Source organism: Lepisma saccharinum, chromosome 21 (assembly GCF_977018435.1).
Source record: "Lepisma saccharinum chromosome 21, izLepSacc3.1, whole genome shotgun sequence".
Classification (NCBI taxonomy): domain Eukaryota; kingdom Metazoa; phylum Arthropoda; class Insecta; order Zygentoma; family Lepismatidae; genus Lepisma; species Lepisma saccharinum.
The window spans coordinates 30122083-30144315 of record NC_139249.1 but is presented as its reverse complement, the minus strand read 5'-3'; the positions used below and the strand labels follow the sequence as shown (position 1 = coordinate 30144315).

Here is a 22233-nt window from a genome sequence, read left to right as displayed (position 1 = left end):
ATGAGCATATAACCTCATGAATTTTAACATCTTGTAAATAAATTCACATATATTTGTTTTATGTAGCATACGGAATGAGTCCTGACTAGAACATATCTAGGATTGAATCACTCAACTAATATAAGAAATTTTAAATATATACATATAATATACATATTGTGATGTGCATATTACTCACTGCTAAATAAAGAGAAATCGTTAAAAAGATCAAAGATCAATTACTTACGTGTGTGAGTATGAAATGTCGATCAAAACAACGTTTCAGATGTCAAGACTGCCTCCTTCTTCAGGTTGATGTGTATACTTAGACACCTGACATGTTGACACGTTAAGAAAGTGTTAGTTGAGGATACAGGTAAAAGGTTATGGTAAAAAACACTTATGGAAAAGACCTCGCTTTGTAGCTGTAAAAACCTTCACACTAATAAAACCACGCATTTCCTAATCTAAAAACACTTAAAAAAACGTCCTAAGCGGCTGTTAGAAGCCACCTGGCCAGTGCTTGGGTGCAGCGTATGCTAAACACGGAGAGGGAAGCTACCTTCCCCTCCATAGTTTTCCCCTCTTGAAACTGGTGCATTCCCAGTCCAAGGTGAACTCAGTTTCCGCCTCGGCAGCCCTCTTGACCTCGGATGTACCATGGGAACCCATCTTGGCGTTATTATTTACGGCTTTATCCCATTTTTTGAAAAATGCAATCGATCTGTCTTCCAAATTACCGTTGTCTCTGATAAGTTTATTCCAATTATCTGTGCATATACAGGCTGTTTCATAAACATTTCTAACCAATTTGTTGTTAACTTTCCTGAAAACTTCTCTTGTTGCGATCTTATGTCCACTAACTAATATGTGCTCTGATAGTTCTGTTTTGGGTATACCCTCCTTTATATCCTTGTCGTGTTCACCCCACCTGACGTGCATGTCTCCTCGTCTGTCTTACGTATTCCTTCCCACATTCACATCCAATCTTATAAACTCTCTTTTGCCCTTCTGGGTTATCTTGCCTATCCCCTCCCCCTTTTTTATACCCTGTGAAATGCTTTTCGATGCTCCGAGGCACTTTCATCCCACATTTTACACCATATCCTCTCACTATTTTTTCAATTCTTTCGGAGACACCTTTTCGATAGGGGATTCTGACAAAATGAGTTTCATTTCCGCCCTTTCCTACCTCGGTTTCGTCTTTCTCTTCCTCTTTAATGCTGTGGGAGCGTTCCCTCCTAATTATTTTCTTAGCTTTCTTGGCCGCCTTTTCCATATCCAGTACTGTATATCCATTTTTTATACCCACCCTTTTTATCCATGCTTCCTCTTTTTCAACCTGAAGAAGGAGGCAGTCTTGACCTCTGAAACGTTGCTTTTGATCGACATTTCATACTCACACACACGAGTAATTGATCTTTGATCTTTTTAACGATTTCTCTTTATAATATACGCTATACCATTTCTCTAAGACTAGTGCTAGCTTGCTTTTGTTCCTAACATGAATCGTACATCTGGTTCATAAAATTGAGTTCTATACCAATGTTTTATCTTTGTATATTTTCTATCATTTTTTTTATGTTTTAAAATTAGAATACTAACATCTTTAAAATAGGTCTATTCTGTCTTATTTAAAGTTTTACGAAAGTAGTAAATTGTGTTGGAAAAAAATAAATGCATGTGAATACTTCTTCCATTATTTTGGGGGGAGGGAGGGGGCAGTGATTTAATCCCGTTAATTTTCCAGTCATGATCTTAAGGATATAATGATTTGTATTAAGCTACAATGAAGGTCCAAGTAATAGGAAATTGTTGAGTACTTACAATACTTTTTCATTCACAAGGAACACTATGTTTGATTTTAAAAACTGAACTATTTTTGGGCATATATGTGAACAGGACATTATGGTACCATTTAACTTTGACAGTGATTTTTTTTTTTTTTATTGTCAGTGGAAATATGAAACAGAGGTTGTTGTCTATATTAATTTCAAGATCAAAAACATAAAAAATATCAATTGTGAATCAGTTGAATTGAGAATAAGTATCTTCTAAATTTAAAATACTTTTGCAAACCAAAATCTTTGTCTAAAAATGTTTACAGACTTTGTAGCATGCCAGACCATCGAATCATGTAATAGTAATTCTATAAGACTAATATTTAAAAAAATGTAGAAATAGCAAGAATGGTTGGATTTATATGTAGATAGATATAGTCATAGAGCCGCGGTGGTCTAGTCGGTAGGGCATCTGACTGCCATGCGGGAGACCCAGGTTCGATTCCCGAGTTGGGTGATCTAAGGTTGGAATTTTTCCAGCCTTGTCTCTGCATAAAGCAGCTCTGGGGCTCACCCAGCCTCAAATCATTGGGTATCTGGGGGCAACCCTGGGTGATAAAGGTGGCCGGAGCATGGTGCTCATTGCTTCACCAGAGATCGAGAATGTGTGGAGCCCTTCCTCCACATCCCCTAAATGTGCCCTCATGGCACGGTGCTGTATGCACAAGGAACTTTACCTTACCTATTTATAGTCGTACAACTTTTAGTAAAAACTGAAATAACAGTAAGGAGATCAGCAAAAGTACTGTGCCTGTCCATTAATAATTAATTCTATAGCATGTAGTAGTCTGAAAAAATTGTTATACATTACATAGTTACTTCAATACATTTCTTAAAAAAATTATTTCCCATCAAATTCACAAATATCATAGAATATACATATGTTTAATTGCTGTAGTGTATAGGCATCTCTTCCTAATGGTATTCTATATTTAGATGATGATTGGCTTTCTTGAACTGTACTACTAGTGTGGTGGTTCCGTAGCATTTTTTCTGTACATTTATTTTCGTGAATATAGTGGAGGGTAATCTAACTAGCAACTCATTTGTAGGAGTAAGTTATGGCATAACTTGAATGAACACTTAATACTGAATCTTTTCGGATATTATTCAGAACCTAGTATAAAATCGAGTATGATTGACCTTGAAAAAAGTAGAATCTAAAACAAAGAGGTACGGTGAACTTCTGTATTGGTTATATGTATCAATCACGCTTGTACATCAAACAGTTCTTCTAAAGTAAATTGTAGATTTATCCAAAGGTTACACAATTTGTAAAAAATTAATTTTTCTAAACCAAAGTACCAAGTTTAAGTTCGTAAAAATCAGTAGGCTAAATTTGGAACCTTATGTTGTGAGGGTTTAAATTTAAATCAAGCATAACAACAACATTTTAAGAGTCCAGCAATTCAAATTAAATATCAAGTTGCAAAGAAGCATTATAAAATACAGTTTAATACTCATTCATTAGAGCTACAGCACCTTGAATAACGTAGTGTGGAAAATGGCACGGTTCTGGGATCTGTGGCTGGTTCCACTCGAATATGATACCGCTAGAGGTGCTGGTCTCGGTGCATGGTATTTGTCTGCTTATAATGTAAGTAAATGCAGTTTTTGCTGTAATGTCTGATTGTTTTACATGAAGCATTTCTATGAATGTAATAATTGATATGATACAGTGGTCGCGAAGATATTAATGAAGTTCCATACAGTCAACCACGTCCTGTTATCGTTATACTTTCATTAATAATACGGGAGAAAAAATATGTGTGGGATGCTCTTTGTAACTAAATTTTTTTGTATGAATTAGGTTCATAATTATTATCATTATCATCATCATTTCTTTTAAAGATATACACACTGAAGCATTTATATTTTTTTATATTTACTGTCTCTTTTCTTCCGCTTTAAACTAATCGCAGCAATGATGATAATGATGATTGCATGAAAGATAAGGGAAACCCACAAAACGTCCTTAATGCCATCGACATGAGTATAAGGAAACTTTCAGACCAATGGGACAAGCGACACGTGATGTTTACACTGATGTGACTAGTGACACAGACACTTCCAGTCTGTAAAATAGCATTCATTGCGCATGAGGGTCGAAACAGCAAACGACAAGTTCATATGTCGTATTTGCATGCTACTTGTTACTTCGGTCGGAAAGCTCCTTAAAGGAAGGGTGCTCAGACCGAAGCAACGTGCTACAATGAGAGTTCCCAACTAAGTGACATGCGACAGCCTTCAAGAGGCACTTCAGATCTAGGCAACATGATAAGCCACACGTGTCGCTTTGTCGCTTTTGTGTCGCTAAAACTGGGCCATTTCCTCAATAGCTTGCAACGTGTTGCTGTGGTTTGTTGTTCGCGCATGCGCGATGCAATGAGTGTCTTGCTTTAGGGATATTGCGCACCAAAGCAGCACGCGACACTTATCACTTGAGGATTTTACCAACCGAACGCTGGCCTGTGCTGCCCGTCATGCCTTTACAATGTTAAATGTTGCTCTTGTTGGCTCGTTTCCAAGCGACATGTGTTGTATCTTGCTTTGGTATGAAAGTTGCCTTGGTCCGAAGGACCTGTGTTGCTTTGGTGTGAAATCCTCGTATCGTTTGTCGCATGTCGCTTTGGTCTAAAATTTCCTTGAGGAAACGGTGCAGTCAGAGCTTGTGTCCCTACAGTTCGAAAGGCTGCATTGATTACCGACTCCTCGCTTTCAAGCGACACTTGTGGTTTGTCGCCTCGGTATGAAACATCTATCAGGATACTATTTATATTCTAATAACATAGAAAAATAAACTCTAGTACACAATCCAACACCTGACGTCCAGAATCACATTGCGATGTTTTTCTTGTGTTACACATGCTATTTATTTATTAATTTTATTTTACTTTTCTTTCCAAATTAATGCCATTTTGTGACTGCAAATCACTCCACAAATATAACTGTTTCCATCAATGCACGTACCGCCTTTCAAGACAAACAAATCTACATAATATATTCCAAAAACTAACTATGCCGCATTACTTTCATAAGAAAATTAGCACCGATACTGATTGCACTGCCATCTATGTTCTCATCCAGTTTCTTGTGTTGTTTTCCACACTACGTTATTCAAGATGCTGTAGTATAGCTGTGTAAGAAGTCTACATGACAGCAACCTACATTTAATTTTTTGCAGATCAAGTGATTGATTAGGTCATGGTAAATGCCTGCATGGTATCACATAATTGGAACACCTGTTGTCCTGATCATGTTAGCCTTATTGTCATCCCCCTCACAGGTGAAAATTTTAGGCATTAAATTTTTTCAATTGACATTTAATGCATGAGAAGACATTAGTCATAATACTTGTTGGCATTGTAATGCTGCAAATATAACAAATAGTTACTACTCACTAGACACAGCAAAATATTAATAAAAATCTAGGAAAAAACATAAGTTCAATCACTTTCAAAGTTCATTTAACAAATTAATATATATATATATATACCGTGCGTCCATTTCGATCTGCAGCCGAGAGATCGAGAGAAACGTGGCGGGCGGCGCTGACGGAGGTGCCGACATTTGCGGCCTGTAATGCCCGCATATTTTTATGGACATATGCAGACATTTATATAAATATTGCAAAACTAGCACTAACCTGTGTTATAAGAGTTGTTCAAAGTGATGTCCACCTACATTCACACATTCCTGGCATCGTTTGATGAAATTTTGATTCACACGCAAAAGTTCTTCTTCCGTAATTCTTCCTAGTTCTGCCCTTATATTGACTTTTAGTTCGTCGATGCTATGAGGGTTATTTCGGTAGACTCTATTTTTCAAGGTTCCCCACAAATAATAGTCACATACGGTAAGATCTGGCGAACGTGAAGGCCATAAACCTCTTGAAATTATTCTGTCATCAAACACCTCCCTTATAGCGTCCAAAGAATCAGCGGCGGTATGGGCTGTGGCCGAATCTTGTTGAAAATACCCATATTGTCTCTCATTATCTGATAACAACTGAAAAAACGGCGCGAGTATTTGTGTGCGGTACCTCTCTGAATTTATTGTGTCTTCAAAAAATATAGGCCCTATTATTCTTTTGGCACTTACAGCACACCACACACCAATTTTTGCATCGTGTAACGGAACTTCGTGTATTATTCGGGGATTTTCAGTGCTCCAGTATCTATTGTTCTGTGAACAAACATGACCACGCAAGTGAAACCATGCCTCATCCGAAAAAATTATTAACTGTGGATCAACAATACCATCTACAATATTCTGCAAAACCCAATTACAGAAATTTACTCTACTTACGTTGTCAGGGGGCTGTAATTCTTGCACTATAGAAACTCTGTACGGTTTTAATTTTAGTAGCTTAGTGGCTGTATGTGCTGATGATTTTGACATGCCCATCTCCTGTGAAACACGGCGTAGAGGTTTGTTTGGAGAACGTTCTAACGCTGCACCAATTTCATCGAGTTTTGCTTCGGTTAGAATCCGTCGTTTTTGCTTAGGTGTTTTAAAATTTAACGATCCAGTTTCTCGTAATTTAAGGACAAGACGTCTAACCGTATCTCTATGTGGAGGTGAAACGCCTGGGAATTTCTGTACAAATTGCCTACACACGTCTCGACACGAGTCTGTTTTCACGTAAGTGTCATACATAAAAATTCTTTGTTCTAACGTGAACCTTGCGGCTGGCATTCCAATCGTCTGACTGACACAACACACATACACACTGCAATAACACAAACAAGTAACGGCAAGTAACCAAGAATAACACTCTTACGCACAGTACGAAATTAACACGCTCTTGATTTACATCTGCCTGCCACTATATTCACAGCTCTGTAGTCGTGAAGGAACAAAAAACTTGAGCTAGGAGATTTCGGATTGCAAGGAAGCTCACGAACACCATTAGCTTTTAACGGTTCGTCTGCAGCGTAATCTTGATACAGTGTTGCACATTCGAAACCTCCAAACGATCCCCATCGACACAAAACTCTTTCAAGGATGTAAACTTAAGCAGGACGTTACTGGTCAAAACTATGATTAACTCTTAATATGATTTCTAAAGCGTATTTATTTGTGTATATAAGGGTGGAACTTGGAAGAATTACAGAAGAACTTTTGCGTGTTATAACACAGGTTAGTGCTCGTTTTGCAAGATGTCCACAAAAATAAGCGGGCATTACAGGCCTCAAATGTCGGCATATCCGTCAGCGCCGCCCGCCACGTTTCTCCCGATCTCTCGGCTGCAGATCGAAATGGACGCACTGTGTATATATATATATAAGCACTGCATATTTTTTGGAGAGGGCAAAGTAACTACAGCGTAAAGTTTTAAAAATTGTGTACTATTACACCACAGTGATATTTTATGAATAGTGAAATACAGTACATTGGTTCTGGGGATGATGATAATAAAAATAATTTATCTTGGAAACAAATCATACAGAACATTGGACCTTTGCTGATGAGAATTGAAAGGGAAGAATGGAAGAATATGAGTGAACAAGCAATTATGAATAAATGTGTTTTTTTTTAGTTTCTGCAATAATAGTAACTATATCTGCATGATAAACTCACTTTCACTACACATTCAAACTAAATTTCCAATACAAATTACTACTGGGTCATTCCCACTACACGCTCATATTTCACTTAGTTTTAACAGTATTTATAACAGTTCATCACAATCACATTTTTCTCACGTATCAGAAAAGAAGTATACAAGATGTATTATATATACATAACATCTGGGAGATAGACCAGGTATAGTTTCAGCATTTGGAAACTGGAAATAGGTACTGGGACCCCATTGAAGGAATTCATTTTTTTTATCATTTGTTATATCAGTGATGCATTTCCTCGTGGGGAATCTCACTGTAATATGAAACTTCTCTGTAGCTGTAACTACATGTATAGAAGATAAACAAGTTTCAGTTGCATGGGTTGACAAAAAAAACTGGAGTATTAAAACATTACCAATTTAAGAAATACAGTGTTCGTTTATGTAATTCTTGTGATTTTTAAGTGCTCTACTAGCAATGCATGCCATTAAGATATATATACAGTAGTGGCATTAATTCTGGACACTTTTAGTAAAATGTTATTTTTTTAAAAATCTCGAATGTATAAACTATATTCTGTATAGAAATATTGAACAAGTTTAAATGACATCGTTCAGTAACTTCAATAATTGCATCTGTGTGCAGCATTGTAGTCTGATTATTATTGTTATTGTTATTTTCAACCAACAGAATGCTTGTGTGCGATTGTTGTACAGGAGGTCAACTATGAGCATCATTCACTAACTTCAAGAATTGCATCTTACTGCAGCATTGTTGTCTGATTATTGGTATTTCTGTATTGTACTGTGGGCCAAGTGTGAGCTTCATTGTTTACAGCAGTTGGTAACTGACTTTTGTGAAGTGAACATCTTTTAGGTGCTGTATGTACGTACATTACGTAGAGCAAGTTGAACAGTGTTACTGAAATTGCAAATAATGGCTCCTAACACAATAATAACACTCCTTGTTAATGATTTTTCAATGTTATTTTTGAAAATGATTTTTCAGAATGTCTTTGAATTTCTCATAATTTTACAAACATTTATATACAAATTATCCATGTTATATTCGACGAAATATCATGTACAGTGAAAGGTGTCCTGCTGAAAGATGTACCACTGAATGTCACCCCCAAACAAATCACGAATAGTGGGTAGCAGTTTTATCTCTTAAGACCTGTTCTTGGTATTTTTTAGCATTAATGTTGCCCTCTAACACTGCTAGGTGCCCGACACCATGCCTTGCCATGCTTCCCCACATCATGACTTTGACTGGATGCTTCATAGTGGTGGTGGTGCACTCAGGTAGCATGTCTTCACCTGTTCAGTGACGCACAAACCTGATGCCATTACTTCCAAAGATGCTGATCTTGCTTTCATCGCTCCAAATGACTTTACTCCAATCTTCTTGTGTCCACTCCCTGTGTGCTAATGCCCAATCCACATGCTTATGTCTCTGCTTTTAGTTGAGATAAGGCTTCTTTCTTGCGACCCTCGCTCGTAAACCATTTTCGCAAAGTTTTTGTCTGGCTGTTCAGTCAGAAACTTCTACCCCATAAGTTCTCAGATGGCATTAACATATTTTGCGGAACGCCAGCAATCTTGTAGAGAAATGCGGCAGATTCTACGACAGTCGTGAGAAGTTAGTTTTGGTTTCCCGCCACTTCTTGGAGCAGTTTTTTGTGCTCTCAGTTGCTTCATACTGCATGCAAACAACCTTTTCGCTATTTCTTCATTAGAATTGCCTTCATCACGAAGTGATACTTCCCTACTTCTTTTACTTGGTGACCAATCAGCATGTTTTATTGTGTTAGGAGCCATTATTTGCAATTTCAGTAACACTTTTCAATTCGCTCTACGTACCGTACGTACGTACAGCACCTAAAAGATGTTCACTTCACAAAAGTCAGTTACCAACTGCTGTAAACAATGAAGCTCACACTTGGCCCACAGTACAGTACAGAAAATACCAATAAATCAGACAACAATGCTGCAGTAAGATGCAATTCTTGAAGTTACTGAATGATGCTCACAGTATACAACAATCGCACACAAGCGTTCTGTTGGTTGAAAATAACAATAACAATAATAATCAGACTACAATGCTGCACTCAGATGCAATTATTAAGTTACTGAACGATGTCATTTAAACTTGTTTAATGTTTCTATACAGAATATAGTTGTTACATTCAAGATTTTTTTAAAAAATAACATTTTTCTAAAAGTGTCCAGAATTAATGCCACTATTGTGTATATATATTATTATTATATGTATTTTAAGAGCAATTCTTTTTAGTAGTGAAATGAATCAAACTTTTGGCATTTTAAATGCCTAACGGGATTATATCAGGTCATAAGAACAGTACTTTGTAGTACTGTTAAGTGTGAACCCAGTTTCTAGTTTTTGAAATGGTGAATCTATATACCTAAAGTACTTCAGACATGTTCCACAACACTCTTGGCATTACACACATTTGCTTGCGTTTCTGACCTGCTTGCATGGTAAGATACAGAAGCTTGCTGTAGATTGCTCTCTTTGTTTATAACCTATGTCTTCTTTTTTTTCTGTTATCTTTTAACCTATGTAGTCCTCACACACTAATGAGGAGGCAGGCACAGACTTGCAGATTGAGGATGAAGCGATAGCTGTGGCCTCACCTGACTCACAGGAACCTATTCCACAGGGGGGGCTGCAGTCCCCTGTCGCATACGAGGCCCGGATGCCTGTTCCCGTGGAGATCGAGAGCATCCGATACCGTGGGGAGCATAGGCACCATGCAGACAGTGACACTAACCAATATAACTTTAGACCCCAGCCCCAGTATACTGACGGAACTCATAACGGGCAGGTGAGTGTGCATTGGTCGTCGACTGCATGCTGGTTTGATGTTGTCTTTGGGATGTGGTAACGTGGGCATGCTTTTTGTTCTGAATTAAAGAGGCATGCGAATGTTATTTTGACTTGCATAATGTATTTACCAGTTGTGTTCCTCGGCCTTCCTCGTTTCCACTCCTTTCCTTGCATAATATTTGGTGATTGTTGCATTTCAATGATACAGGAATACAGTACACTGCAAAAATTAGTAATGTTTATATTGAGGATGGGAGGGATTGAAGATTAACCTATTGCATGGTATTGGATAAAATTATATTTTGTTTTGAATATAACTAAACTCAACTCTGGCACACCACCACTTTGAGTTGAGGCCCAAGGGATGCCAAGCACATGGTCAGCATGTTGAGTCCATCACTGGTGTTATAATGCTTTCAAGTTGGAATTTTCGTAAATAAATATAAAGTTGTACTCTGATTTTGTGGACTGTCTAACAAAATGTAGTTTTGAACTCACCTCATTACATACATTAAGGAGGTGAGTAAACAGTTCAGTGTCTTCATGAAGCATTTGTAAATTTATATCTGATCAGTATAATATCTGGCTTTTAGTATGGGTAAACTCTATCAACATCTGCAAAATCTTGTATTGGTGTTATCCGTAGCATATTTATTACACCTAATACCACTTGGAGCTAATGTCAGCAGTCTTACCAAATCTCGTATTGGTATTGCAAGTGTACCCTATCAATGTATGAAGAATTTTACCTAACAAAATTCATACCTTCATATATGGGAGTATCAGAATTTTAAAATATCATTCGTTCAGAGATCCAATCAGTTTGTGACTGGGAAACTCAGAAGTATCTTCAAAATTTTGAAGTTTCAGTTGAAATATTTTTTTCAAAACATCTCACACCTTTTAATTCATTCATGCAAAAAGGTAGGAAGCAAGGGACTTGACAGTGTATTTTTGCCACCCTATTTGTTTCTGTAGAGTGTGTGACTGTCTAGTTCATGGAGCACCAAGCTTGTCCTCAAAGTGTGTGTGGGCACCTGGAGGGTAAATGTCCAAAAGTGGAAACAGATTTACAATCCTATATTTTTTTTCTTTCTTCCCTGTACAATCCTATTTATTGCTCCATTTTAACCTAACACTGTGCATATGAATGGTAAAAATATTAACTTTGAAGCACTCTTTAATTCAAAGATGAAATTATGAATTGTGTAAATTTCACTTACGGTAATGGTGCCTGAAGTCATTATACTCCAGATCTTTGAGACTTAGCACTACCACCAGTCTTTTTCCAATAATTTCCTTGTAAACAGTCTTTAAACACACAGGTAAATAAATCATCCATATACTATTTTTTTAAAAAAATATTTTTGGTTAATATCTTCAGAAGGTCATTGTGCTTTCTCTCACATCAATTCATGTTATCATTATTTTGTTGTGTCCGTCATATAAAAATCATTAATCATAATATCTGAAAGTTTATGATAATTCTCTCCCTGCTTTCTTGAGTTCATGGGAAGAATAATTTCCCTGTGTTAATACACAATGTGCTTTCTTTCCCGCAGAACACAACAAAAGACTTCCCAAAAATGATTCTTCTGTATCATATATACACCAGCTTCGAAAATGTTTGGTTAGCATGACACATTGTGAAACCAGGGATCCTTAGTTCAATTCACAATAAGAATTCTTTGTTGTTTCATCCATCCTTTGTCATCATCACAATTAACTAACAATTAGGTAGAAATATTGCATAAAGTATTTATACTGTATCACATGTAGGCTGATGCAAAGAAGTGATAAGTTGCATCTTCTGAATTTTCTTAAAAGGATAAACCAATTTTCTGTGAAATGCAATGTAGCATTTTGCATATATATCTGCACCACCTATACCATAGCCTGAGGATATACACTTGGATACTTTTTAAGGATATAGACATTTCATGTGATGCACTAGCTGCACATTCCTGCCTGTCTTTGGCCAGCAAATAAATGGCTTGTCATCCAGAAAGTCAAGAATTAAGCGACGGTTCTCTTGTCTTCATAATAAATTCACTTGGTGTTTATGCTTCTTGTGCATAATTTCTGTAATCTCGTGATGTTTTTATACGCTGCACTTTCAGCATCAGCTTGCAGTCCTAAAAATCATCAATAAGCATAATGCTAACATGTGTTTCTCCCATGTAGGGCAATGAAGATCCACGCCATATAGTGAATCAGCATTATGAACGGACGTACAAGCAGGTGCAACAGCAGATAGCAAGTGCATCTCAAAGACTTCCTGCAGAGAAAGGCACCAATCACCGTCCATATCCTTCTCGACCAAAAACAAGGGTAAGAGTGGATAGTGCTAGTAGTTGCTTCCGTAGTATAGTTACTAACCATCAGAAGCAATGTTCCTTTGCTAAGTATCCTGTTTGTCGTATTAAATGTGAGATACTCTTGGAGTAGAGCCATTGTAAACAAAATATGGGATATTGAACAATTTTTAAATTTATTAATGAAGCACCAGGTGAAACACACAATACACTGATAAAAATTTATATAATTTATATGAGTCTTCACACCTGACAGATCAAAAAGGAGGAGCATGTAAAACAAGTTGCATCTTAATGTTTAGTATAAACCTTAGAGGAAATCTCTATGATTGCTGTATTGCAAGATCTTTTTCCTATTTCCACTTATTTCAATGTTTTTCTTAACTGTCATGGACATTGACTTAAGAATTACTTTTTTCCACTCAACTCTTTGCACCTATGTGAAATATAGATTTTTTTTTAAATCCAATGTGTGCCAAATGCATAAAAATACATAAGAACATCCAGTGAAGAAAGAGGGAGAACAGCAAAGTTGTCTGTAGTAATCTGCCATCTTGAACATGGTTCTTCAATTTCCCTGTTTCTCATTATCCTTCCATTTTGTTTTAAGATATACATCAGATATTCATAAAACACCTCTGCTGTATGTGTATTTTGTATGCTATTTCTGTGCTATTATAAATTTTAAAATGTATTTCCCAGCTGTGAGAGGCTAGAATTTGATTTTATGTTCATTGAATTTCCATGGTGATGCTATCAGTAGTTTTTGCTCATTTCATGAGAAGCCATCCATGATATTAGTAAAACTCATTTCCATCTAATGCTGAGGTCCCTGGTTCATTTTCTAGCTGGACTGAAATTTTAAACTGGAAACAGATAATCTGGTGTTGAGGCAAATGGCATGTGTGTAAATGTTGCACATTCTTAATTTTGAGTCAAGAGGGGTGGTGGTGGTGATGTTAGCACCAGGCTTCTGGTACTTTTGAGTCCTCTTCCAGATAACCTTCTGATACGAGGCACGCTGATCCTTAGAGCTTTGGAGTCAACCGTATTGTAAAATGCCAGGCTTCACTGAACTGAACATTATTCAATATCACCAGCATATGCAGGATTTTTTTTTTCAAAGGGAGCTGGAACTGTAAATGTGGATATTACATAGCTGCGTTACGGCGAAGGGTGGGGATACAGTATAAAATATTTTGAAAGTACCATTTTTATCCTTCATTTTACAAGTTGTTCAAAGACATTTGGTAATAGGGGGTCGTTTTAATGGGAGCTTGCATTTACTACTAGGTTTTTTTTCCCTCGTCACAAAATTTTCGGAGGGGCTGGCTCATCAGCTACCTTCCTGCGTGTGCCAGTGTTTAATATGGCTTCGGATTTGGAATTAATAGAGAAGTTGGATATTTACTAGGGCAGAGCTGGTATCAGTATCAGAAAGTATTTGTTCAAATTTCATCACCAATACTGACCAGTGCTTTTCTGGAGTTATCCCATGGGGTCCACAAAATGACCAGAGTTGCATAGTTCTCACGAATTTTCTGCAACATACGTTTAAAGGAAGTGTATTTTGTGGTTAAGTAACATTAGAACATTCCGGAATAATTTTACCAATCTGATATTTCTATAAATAGCCTGTAATTAAGTGCAAAATGATTACATTATTTTAATGGGTATAAATGTACAGTCAGTAGGAAATAGCTGTTGTGAGAAGATCTTTAAAGCAAATCCTGAATTACTGATACTGATAAAGTACCAATATAAAATTTACCAATACCGATATTCTACTGATCCAATGTAAAATTCCAAATGGCCCTTGAAAAACCTTAATGGTTCATTGACCTCCTTAAATTATGTGTATTAGTAGATGACAATTACTTTTTTAAAAAAGTAGGGAATGAAGATTACATCTTTATATTTGTGCTGAGCCATTACCGATGCTGATGTATCATCATAGACTAATCTCAGTGGTACCTGTAGGATCGGTAACGAGTATCGGTATCAGTTCAAAGTGGTATCAGCTCAGGCCTAGTTTATATCCATAAAAATTATAACACAATGACAGAATTTTGTACTAAATTATATGATATTTAAGATATTTATAGGTATTTCAGATTGATAAAATTGTCAGTAATTTTGCCGATAAACTGATACATCGATATGCCAAGATCAATAGAGCATCAATTCATGTGTGCCATCCCTAGTAAAAGTCACGCGACAACCCATGATGCAAGGTTGTTTTTCAGGGTTGGATGTAAGTTGTAGAAATTTCAGCATGTTTTTCTATGAATCCCTAAGAAGGGCAATGTACTGCACAATCCATGTACTCTAGTTTTGTAAAGTAAAGGTATAGTATAGATCCATAATCCTCTCCCCCACCTTTTTTTCCCAAGCAAAAACTATTGCTGCTTTTCTGGGTAAGTGGCATGCCCTCCTCGGCCCCACCCCTTAGCATTGCCACTGTTAAATTACAACTCCGGCGATGTTTCAACAAATGTATCTAAGAATATTTTAAAATGAAACAGCAAAGTTTGTACACCATACTTTTGCCAAAAATTACGTAAAGCTAAAATATGGTAAAAAAATATAAAGTTTTTCAGACAATAAAATTAACGTTGTCATGTTCCCAAAAGCTAGATGAAGCAGGTTTAAATTCAGTTTGTCATGGTGAAAAAATTGAGTGTTGTGAAAATGTTATCTCCGTTGATGTAACTACGATTGTGATGGTCAAATGTGAGTCATTGTTTGTCAATATACTCCACAGAATTCCAACATTCTTTCGGCTGTCCTCTGTCTGGTCAAGGAACTGGATTACCCAAGCCTTGAAGTCGTTGAAATGGCAGTGAGGTGCCGAATGGATGAGCTTGAAGACTGATTTTCCTGTTTAGAAAAAGACAGATGTAAGTTGTGAAATCCACATGTGTTAGAAACAGGTAGCTTGCATGGTGAAGAACAAAGGAAGAAAAATATGAAATAAAAATAATGCAAATTCAAATAGAGACAACCAGAAAGGCCACTTTTTGTAGTATTTTTGTTAATTTTTGAATCATTTTTAGCAGTGTATTACAATGCCAAATGAACAAATTTTAAAATTTTAAACAGACGTGAACAATTAACTTGAAAAGTTAATGTTTGATGGATTTGTGAAAGATTTGTTAAATTGTTAACATTGAGTAAGAGTTTATGGATTTTGAATCTCATGTTTGTTGACACTATTCTGTAAATAGATCTATGTTACTTTCAAATGTACTTTACATGACTTGTTTTAAATTTTTTTTATGCATATGCAAATAATAAATTTTCTTGGTAAAAAAAATAAAATTCAGGCTTGCATTTGATTAGTAATTCATATAAAATACTTTATTGTAATTATCAAAGATTCTGTGTATTGAATGAAGAGATTTTGTGCATATATATAAATGAAACTTTTGGTTAATAATGAAACTGAAAATTTTGAGGAGGATGTTCCATGTCCATGTGATGGTATTCTTGTTCACTTGGCAATCAATCTTGAATCAGGTCAAACATTGTGCAGAATAATAAAAATATGTCATAAATGTTTTAATATATATGTGATGAAAATGATAAAAAATAGGAATAAAACTGGCATCAAGACTGCATTTAAATTTTTGGTCTGATATTTCACTAATTATTATTTCACATGCATTTGTCGTACCTTGCCTGTATCTTCACAACAATCGATTTACAAGCCATTGTATTCCATTTTTCTACATGCTTTTCCTTCTCATTGAGTTACAATTTCTACTGCATTTTATGGTTTTATTTAGCTTAGATATATCCAAAATCATCTTTTGAACTGTTACATACAATTGGTTGAAGAAACATTGCACTGGAAGATGAGTGTGGCTCTACTACACAGTTTCTTTTTATTGTTCAAGATCATTTTACTTGAATATAAAATATCAGTCTATAAACTGTAATGCAAAGAATTTCACCTTTAACAAAAACATTTCATTGTTTTTGCAATTATTTCATTTAATATTACAACAATGGAAAGGAACATTTAGCATATTTTGAAAAGAAAGTAGAAGTGGATGGTGAAACAATTTTTTTTATCAGTCACACTTCCAACAAAATCATTGTTATTCATAATTGAATACCTAAAAAGCAGAGAATATTTCTAGCCAATGAAATTTTAAGAATTTATAAGATAACAATGCCATAAAAGTGGATCAATTTTAAGCTTGTAAGTCCATATGTAGACAATTTTAACTTTAGATATATTAAACCAGTAACAGTTTTAAGATTTACTATTTTCTGACGTATGTAAATATAGCATATAGGTAATTTTGTACTCTTTTAAAATCCAGAAGACAATGTATTATCTAGGCTAATTGGTATAAAATATGAAGCATGTGTTCGTTACACGTAAAACATTAATTCTACTTGATCTAATATTCACATATTATAAGAAAGACATGATGCAGAACTGTATGCCATTATTGTGCTCCTCTAATGCAGATAGATTGAAGAGATGTTATGTTTGGAAATGCATTTGTTGTAGAAGTGTGTGTGTTACATTGTTACAAATTCTATACATTAACTTAAGTGTGACAGACATGGATGTTATTACCAAATGATCACATTATGGGGTATAATTTAACTTTTTTTTTATATTAAGTAGTTCAGATTTTTTTTTTTACATGGAGAATCATTGCATTGAATGAAAAATGGATGGCACTTGTGATGCCATCAAGCAAGCAAGTTGTGAACTGAAATGTCCAACGTTTGCAGTAAAACAATTGGCAAATGACTTAGAAACAATGTACATGTTTCCATTATCGCTCAACAACTAAGAATTTATATCTGCAATTTGTACACAATAGGGGAAAATGTAGATATACATTCTCTGCCCTGGAACAACTAAGTTGATTTTGGGAAAACTACTTATAATGATTAGGATACTGCATTCTAACTGAAAAGATAATGGATTCTCAGTAGCAGCACATTCGAGTCGTTTGTAGAGAAAAAAAACTACAGTAAGCAGGTAGACATGGCAACTAAAGATCACCATCTTTGATATGATCCCATGCAAGTTGTAATCTAACTTACCTGTTCTTTGTTCCCAATACATTGGGTTTCGTGATACAAATGTCTATGGTCTATCAGTTCAAATGTGTTTGTGCTTCAGTAATAATAATAATAATAATAATAACAATATAAATTCAAATGTTTTAGGAAAGTCTGGACTACTTAATGATAAAATCAGTATTATGTTGACCTCATATTAAGTTTTGTATCTGTATGCATGTGAGAGAGAAGAAAAGATATGAATAGAGGAATTGATAAGCATGACATATTTGACACTAAAGTTATATGTTTAACTAAGACGTGTTCCTGTTGTATTAATAATCTAGTCCTAATATTACAAGACGAACTGGCAGCTACCATAGTAACCGGTATTGTGAAACTCGGTGTTTCACTAGTACTTAAAGTTATATTTATTCAACTCAGTCATAATATATATGTGTTAACATGCTGAAGGTCAAAAGAAAATAGTGTTAAATAAAGCAAAACTTGTGTTGTTATACCATACTAGGTAACATTTTTGTTGTGTATAAGTTGGGGTGTGTATTTGTTAAAAATATATATTCTCTACTGTATGTTTAGAAAAGCTTATAAATGGCAAATAAGAGTTTTAGACTGTAGGGAAGAGCTCAAGGTATTTTCCCTGGTTGTTTTAAAGCTTCCCTTTGTTGAAATGTGTGCATATCTAGCAGTGATGTGAGAAGTAAAAAACAATGTAAGAACTACTAAAAGTATCAGGTATTACAATGTTTCATGAAGCACTGCAGAGGAATAGAAATTACAATACTTGTTGTTAAAAATTCATTGAAGATGCATAAATACATAATTGAAATAACTTCAAACCGTACTTCTTGCACTAAATTTCTATCCTGAAGCGTATGTTTTAACCCATTAGCATCCAGCATCCTAACTTGGCAGTTGTTTTCATGAATTTGTTTATGCATCAAATATAATTGTAAACTACTGGGAAACTATAACGGCCCCGTACCAAGATATTTTTTTGGCACTCTAGGCAGAATTGCAGTTTGCTCCCACTCCTCCTCACACTACCAAGCACTAACATTTTATGTGCATCCTTCAAATTATTATTATTTTTATTGTAATATATGCATGGTTTGTGATATTTACATCCTACAAATTTTGAAATGAAACAAAACCTCATTTAAAAATAATATAGGTTATATTTAAAGATTCATAGTGTGCATTTCTGATTTTGAAAAAAAAAATTCTTAATGTCTGAATAACATCTTTAAAAACGTACTATTCCTACTACTTTGGGAAACAGAAAATACCAGCATTGTTTTACCAAAATGTACTTCTGCCAAGTGTAAATTTCTTCATCGCATGCATTTGTTGTCTTTTTTTAAAAGGTAAAAAGGCTTTTGAATGGCACCCCCTCCCCTAGCCTGCTCCTCGCTATGGGCCTGAATTATAATAACAAAAGTTCACTTGTCCTAATTCAAGTAGCCCTGAAATAACACTTGATAATCCACATTCCATTTAAAATTCAGTAATAAATTAATAAAAAATGATAAAAAGTAATAAATTAAGAAAAATTGAACTGTTAATGGGAGTTTCCATTACGACACACCACTCCAAGCTTTCATTTCATTTTTGTTAATAAAACTCATAAATAGAGCATATTGCCTGCAACTAAACTGACACCAATGTACCAACAGGCATGCCATTTTTCCAGAAATAATAGCTGGTATCATTTAAAATTTATATAAATTGATTCTCATAAAGATTCAATATGCATCAAGTGGAGAACAAACATTACTTCATTTTGTAAGTGTTTAAGCCCTGATAACTGATAGCAGAGTTGCAACTTATTTCCAATCTCGCTTTCCTAATGTGTGGGGACAAAAATACTATGTTCCTACATGCAACAGGAGATGCTTTATTTAGCCGTCAATTAGTTTTTTTGTTTTTTTTTAATCCTGCATAAATTGGAAATAAGCATGATGGCTATTGAATATTAACATTACATAAAAACTGGTACCCAATACTAGAGTAGTCCCATCAAAAATTATTGAACTTAAAGCAGTAAATATCTTTAAGCATAAAATGTACTTTAGTGAGCCATAAAATATCTTGCAAGTGAATTTGCATTCAATTGTTGACAAGACTGGATAGTGAATGTATGTTTATGACTACAATTGTCCATCCCTGCCACAGTGTTAGCATGGGTTTTGTGATTGTTAAAGAGTGTTGATAATGTATGCAAAACAAATTCTAATATTTTTGTAATGAATAACTTTTGTATATGTAGCATTTGTAATGTGTTAATCTACTTTATCCTTAATTATTGATGTTAACAAATGAATATGTGTGCCAGCATGTTTCTTGTGTAATTTCTCCCTTATGATTTTGTCCAAAGCTTTATGAATTTTGCTTTAAGCTATGAAATACTTGGGTGGTAAAATAGTTCAAACTACGCTGGCAAGTTTGAGAATTTCAAGTGAACCTTCACCGTTTTGTTGCTAAAATTGAAGAGTGTGAAAAAAATCATGCAATGTTTAGTTTGTTCATAGATTCTTGTGAAGAATATTCTCTCTAATGTTCCATTTTTAAGTGAAGTTCTCTTTCTGCTTAGCGTTTGGTTTCTAGGTTCTATTCCACAATGGTGCATTTTGGCCTCCCCAATAGCATAGTGGTAACATCACCTTGATTTCAAAGGATCCTTGGTTCAATACCATGTGCAGACATCTAGTGGTCTGGATCCCACTTTAACTGTAGGTCCAGCCAGCCTCAACTAGCTTCTTCATGCATGAAGTGAACTTCAAACAAACTTTTCCCACCATTTGTCACAAGAGTGCATTGAATGTAGAATGCTTGAACAAGTCCTACAGGGTGTTTCAATAAAAAGGTAACTGAACATGGTGTGTTTTGGATACTTTGTTACCTTTTTATTGAAACACCCTGTATCAAAATCAACTAGTAATGTTGGTATTGGTACCTGATGCAGGAGTATCTGCACGCTGTGGTCCCAGGAGTCCGGGTTTGAACCAAAGCCTGAGCATGTGTGTTCTTTGTGAAGGTCTCTTCACTAATTACATCATATCATCACTCATCCTCATCTTCGCTATTAGCCAATAGTGGCAGAAAAGCAAAATAAAATAAACAAATCAATTAATCTAGCCTATCTACAAAGCCTAAAGCCCAAAGATTAAAATACAAAAAGAAAAATTAGTAAATGTACGTACATTGCTAATTTCAATTAGGAGAGTGGTGCTTTACAGTTTACACATCACGGCTCAAAATTCTGAAATTTGAAATGAATTTTTAGGTCTTTGATTTTCAGAGAAAGCTCTAAGAGTCAAATTAAAGTAAGTTATGTCCATCTGCTTGCCCATAGAGGGATATAGGAAGTTGTTCTTAACCTTAGTGTTGTAAAGATAGTTTTTTTGCTGAAATGTGTGAAGTTCACTAAATATTTCACAGAATTTCACATAACCTGCCTAACATTATAACATGTTTCAAAATTTGGTGATGTCATTGAATCAGAATTTATAGTACCTAAACAGATTCGTACAAGGGAGAAGTAAAATGACGGACAAGAGTGCAGAGTTCTTAATTGTTAACTTACTATTAGTTCTAGTACATTGAGTACTTGTTTATTAAAAAGATGCTAAAATTTACCTATTACAACTAAAAAAAATAATGACTATATTGGAGCAATTGAAGCGTTACATATGATCTATTTGTAAAATGAATTCCATGATTATAACTGTTTCTTTTGTTTGTGATTTGTTTGTTTGTTAGACCTGCTACAGTGTGTAAATAATATGTACTTGTGAGTACTGTTAGCAGGTTGTGCTCTGAAATTGTAATTTGATTGTCTAGCATCTGGTTGTGACTGACATTGTTCTTTAATGTAAATATGTAATAATGAACAAATGATTTTTTAATGTTTTGAATTTTTTAGTTTTACGAATGTAAGTTTCCTGTTCTGCAGTATTTTCTTCCTTAATTTCATTGCCATAGAGTGGCAGCTGAAGCAGCAAAATCACACAAAACATAAAAATACTGATCTATAATACGTACAAGGGTCACTATTTATATTTTAAGCCTTGGCAACACTGATTGAAGTTAGGCGCGATTTGACGTTTGCACGGAATCGTCTGGCATTATTGACCATAACCTACTTCAAATGTTTTGTCAATAGCTTCATTTGTGTTTGTGTTGATTTGGCACCCAATGACTTCTTCTTCTTCCCAAATGTCAAGAATAAATTGTGTGGACAACGATTTACGTCGGAGGAAGAGGCCGTTGATGCGTTCAAAAACCATATTATGGAGATGTCTCAAGATTGGAAAAACTGCTTTGACAAATGGTTCGAACGAATGCAAAAGTGTATTGACCATAAAAGAGAATACTTCGAAAAACAATAAAGCAGTTTTCAATGCCAAATTCCTGTTTTTTCATTGTTAGGCTCAAAATATAAATAGTGACCCTCGTATCAATATTATTGGAGATTTGCAAAATATTTAGTAAAAATTCCCTCCCTCGCTCTGCTGATAATAGTGAACAAGGAGATTAATAATTTTGCATACACCAAACAAAGCCAATTCGACTGCCATCTGCAGAACTCATGACTGACCGACCAACCAACAAAATCGAGCAAAATCA

General features: G+C 35.1%; 1 protein-coding gene across 6 annotated transcripts in view; it reads left to right on the top strand.

Moving 5' to 3' along the window:
* Positions 1-21492, top strand: part of LOC146004392 (uncharacterized) — a 118960-nt gene extending 97468 nt beyond the window's left edge. For 4 of the 6 annotated variants that reach the window (XM_083143205.1, XM_083143202.1, XM_083143204.1 and 1 more), the window contains 3 exons: positions 9975-10235; positions 12422-12568; positions 15317-21492. In XM_083143205.1, the coding sequence (XP_082999331.1) occupies positions 9975-10235; positions 12422-12568; positions 15317-15427 (519 nt within the window). In that variant the 3' untranslated portion in view covers positions 15428-21492. The remainder of the gene's footprint in view (positions 1-9974; positions 10236-12421; positions 12569-15316) is intronic. The other 2 variants (XM_083143203.1, XM_083143206.1) reach the window with 2 other exon arrangements.
* The last annotated feature ends 741 nt before the right edge of the window (positions 21493-22233 follow it).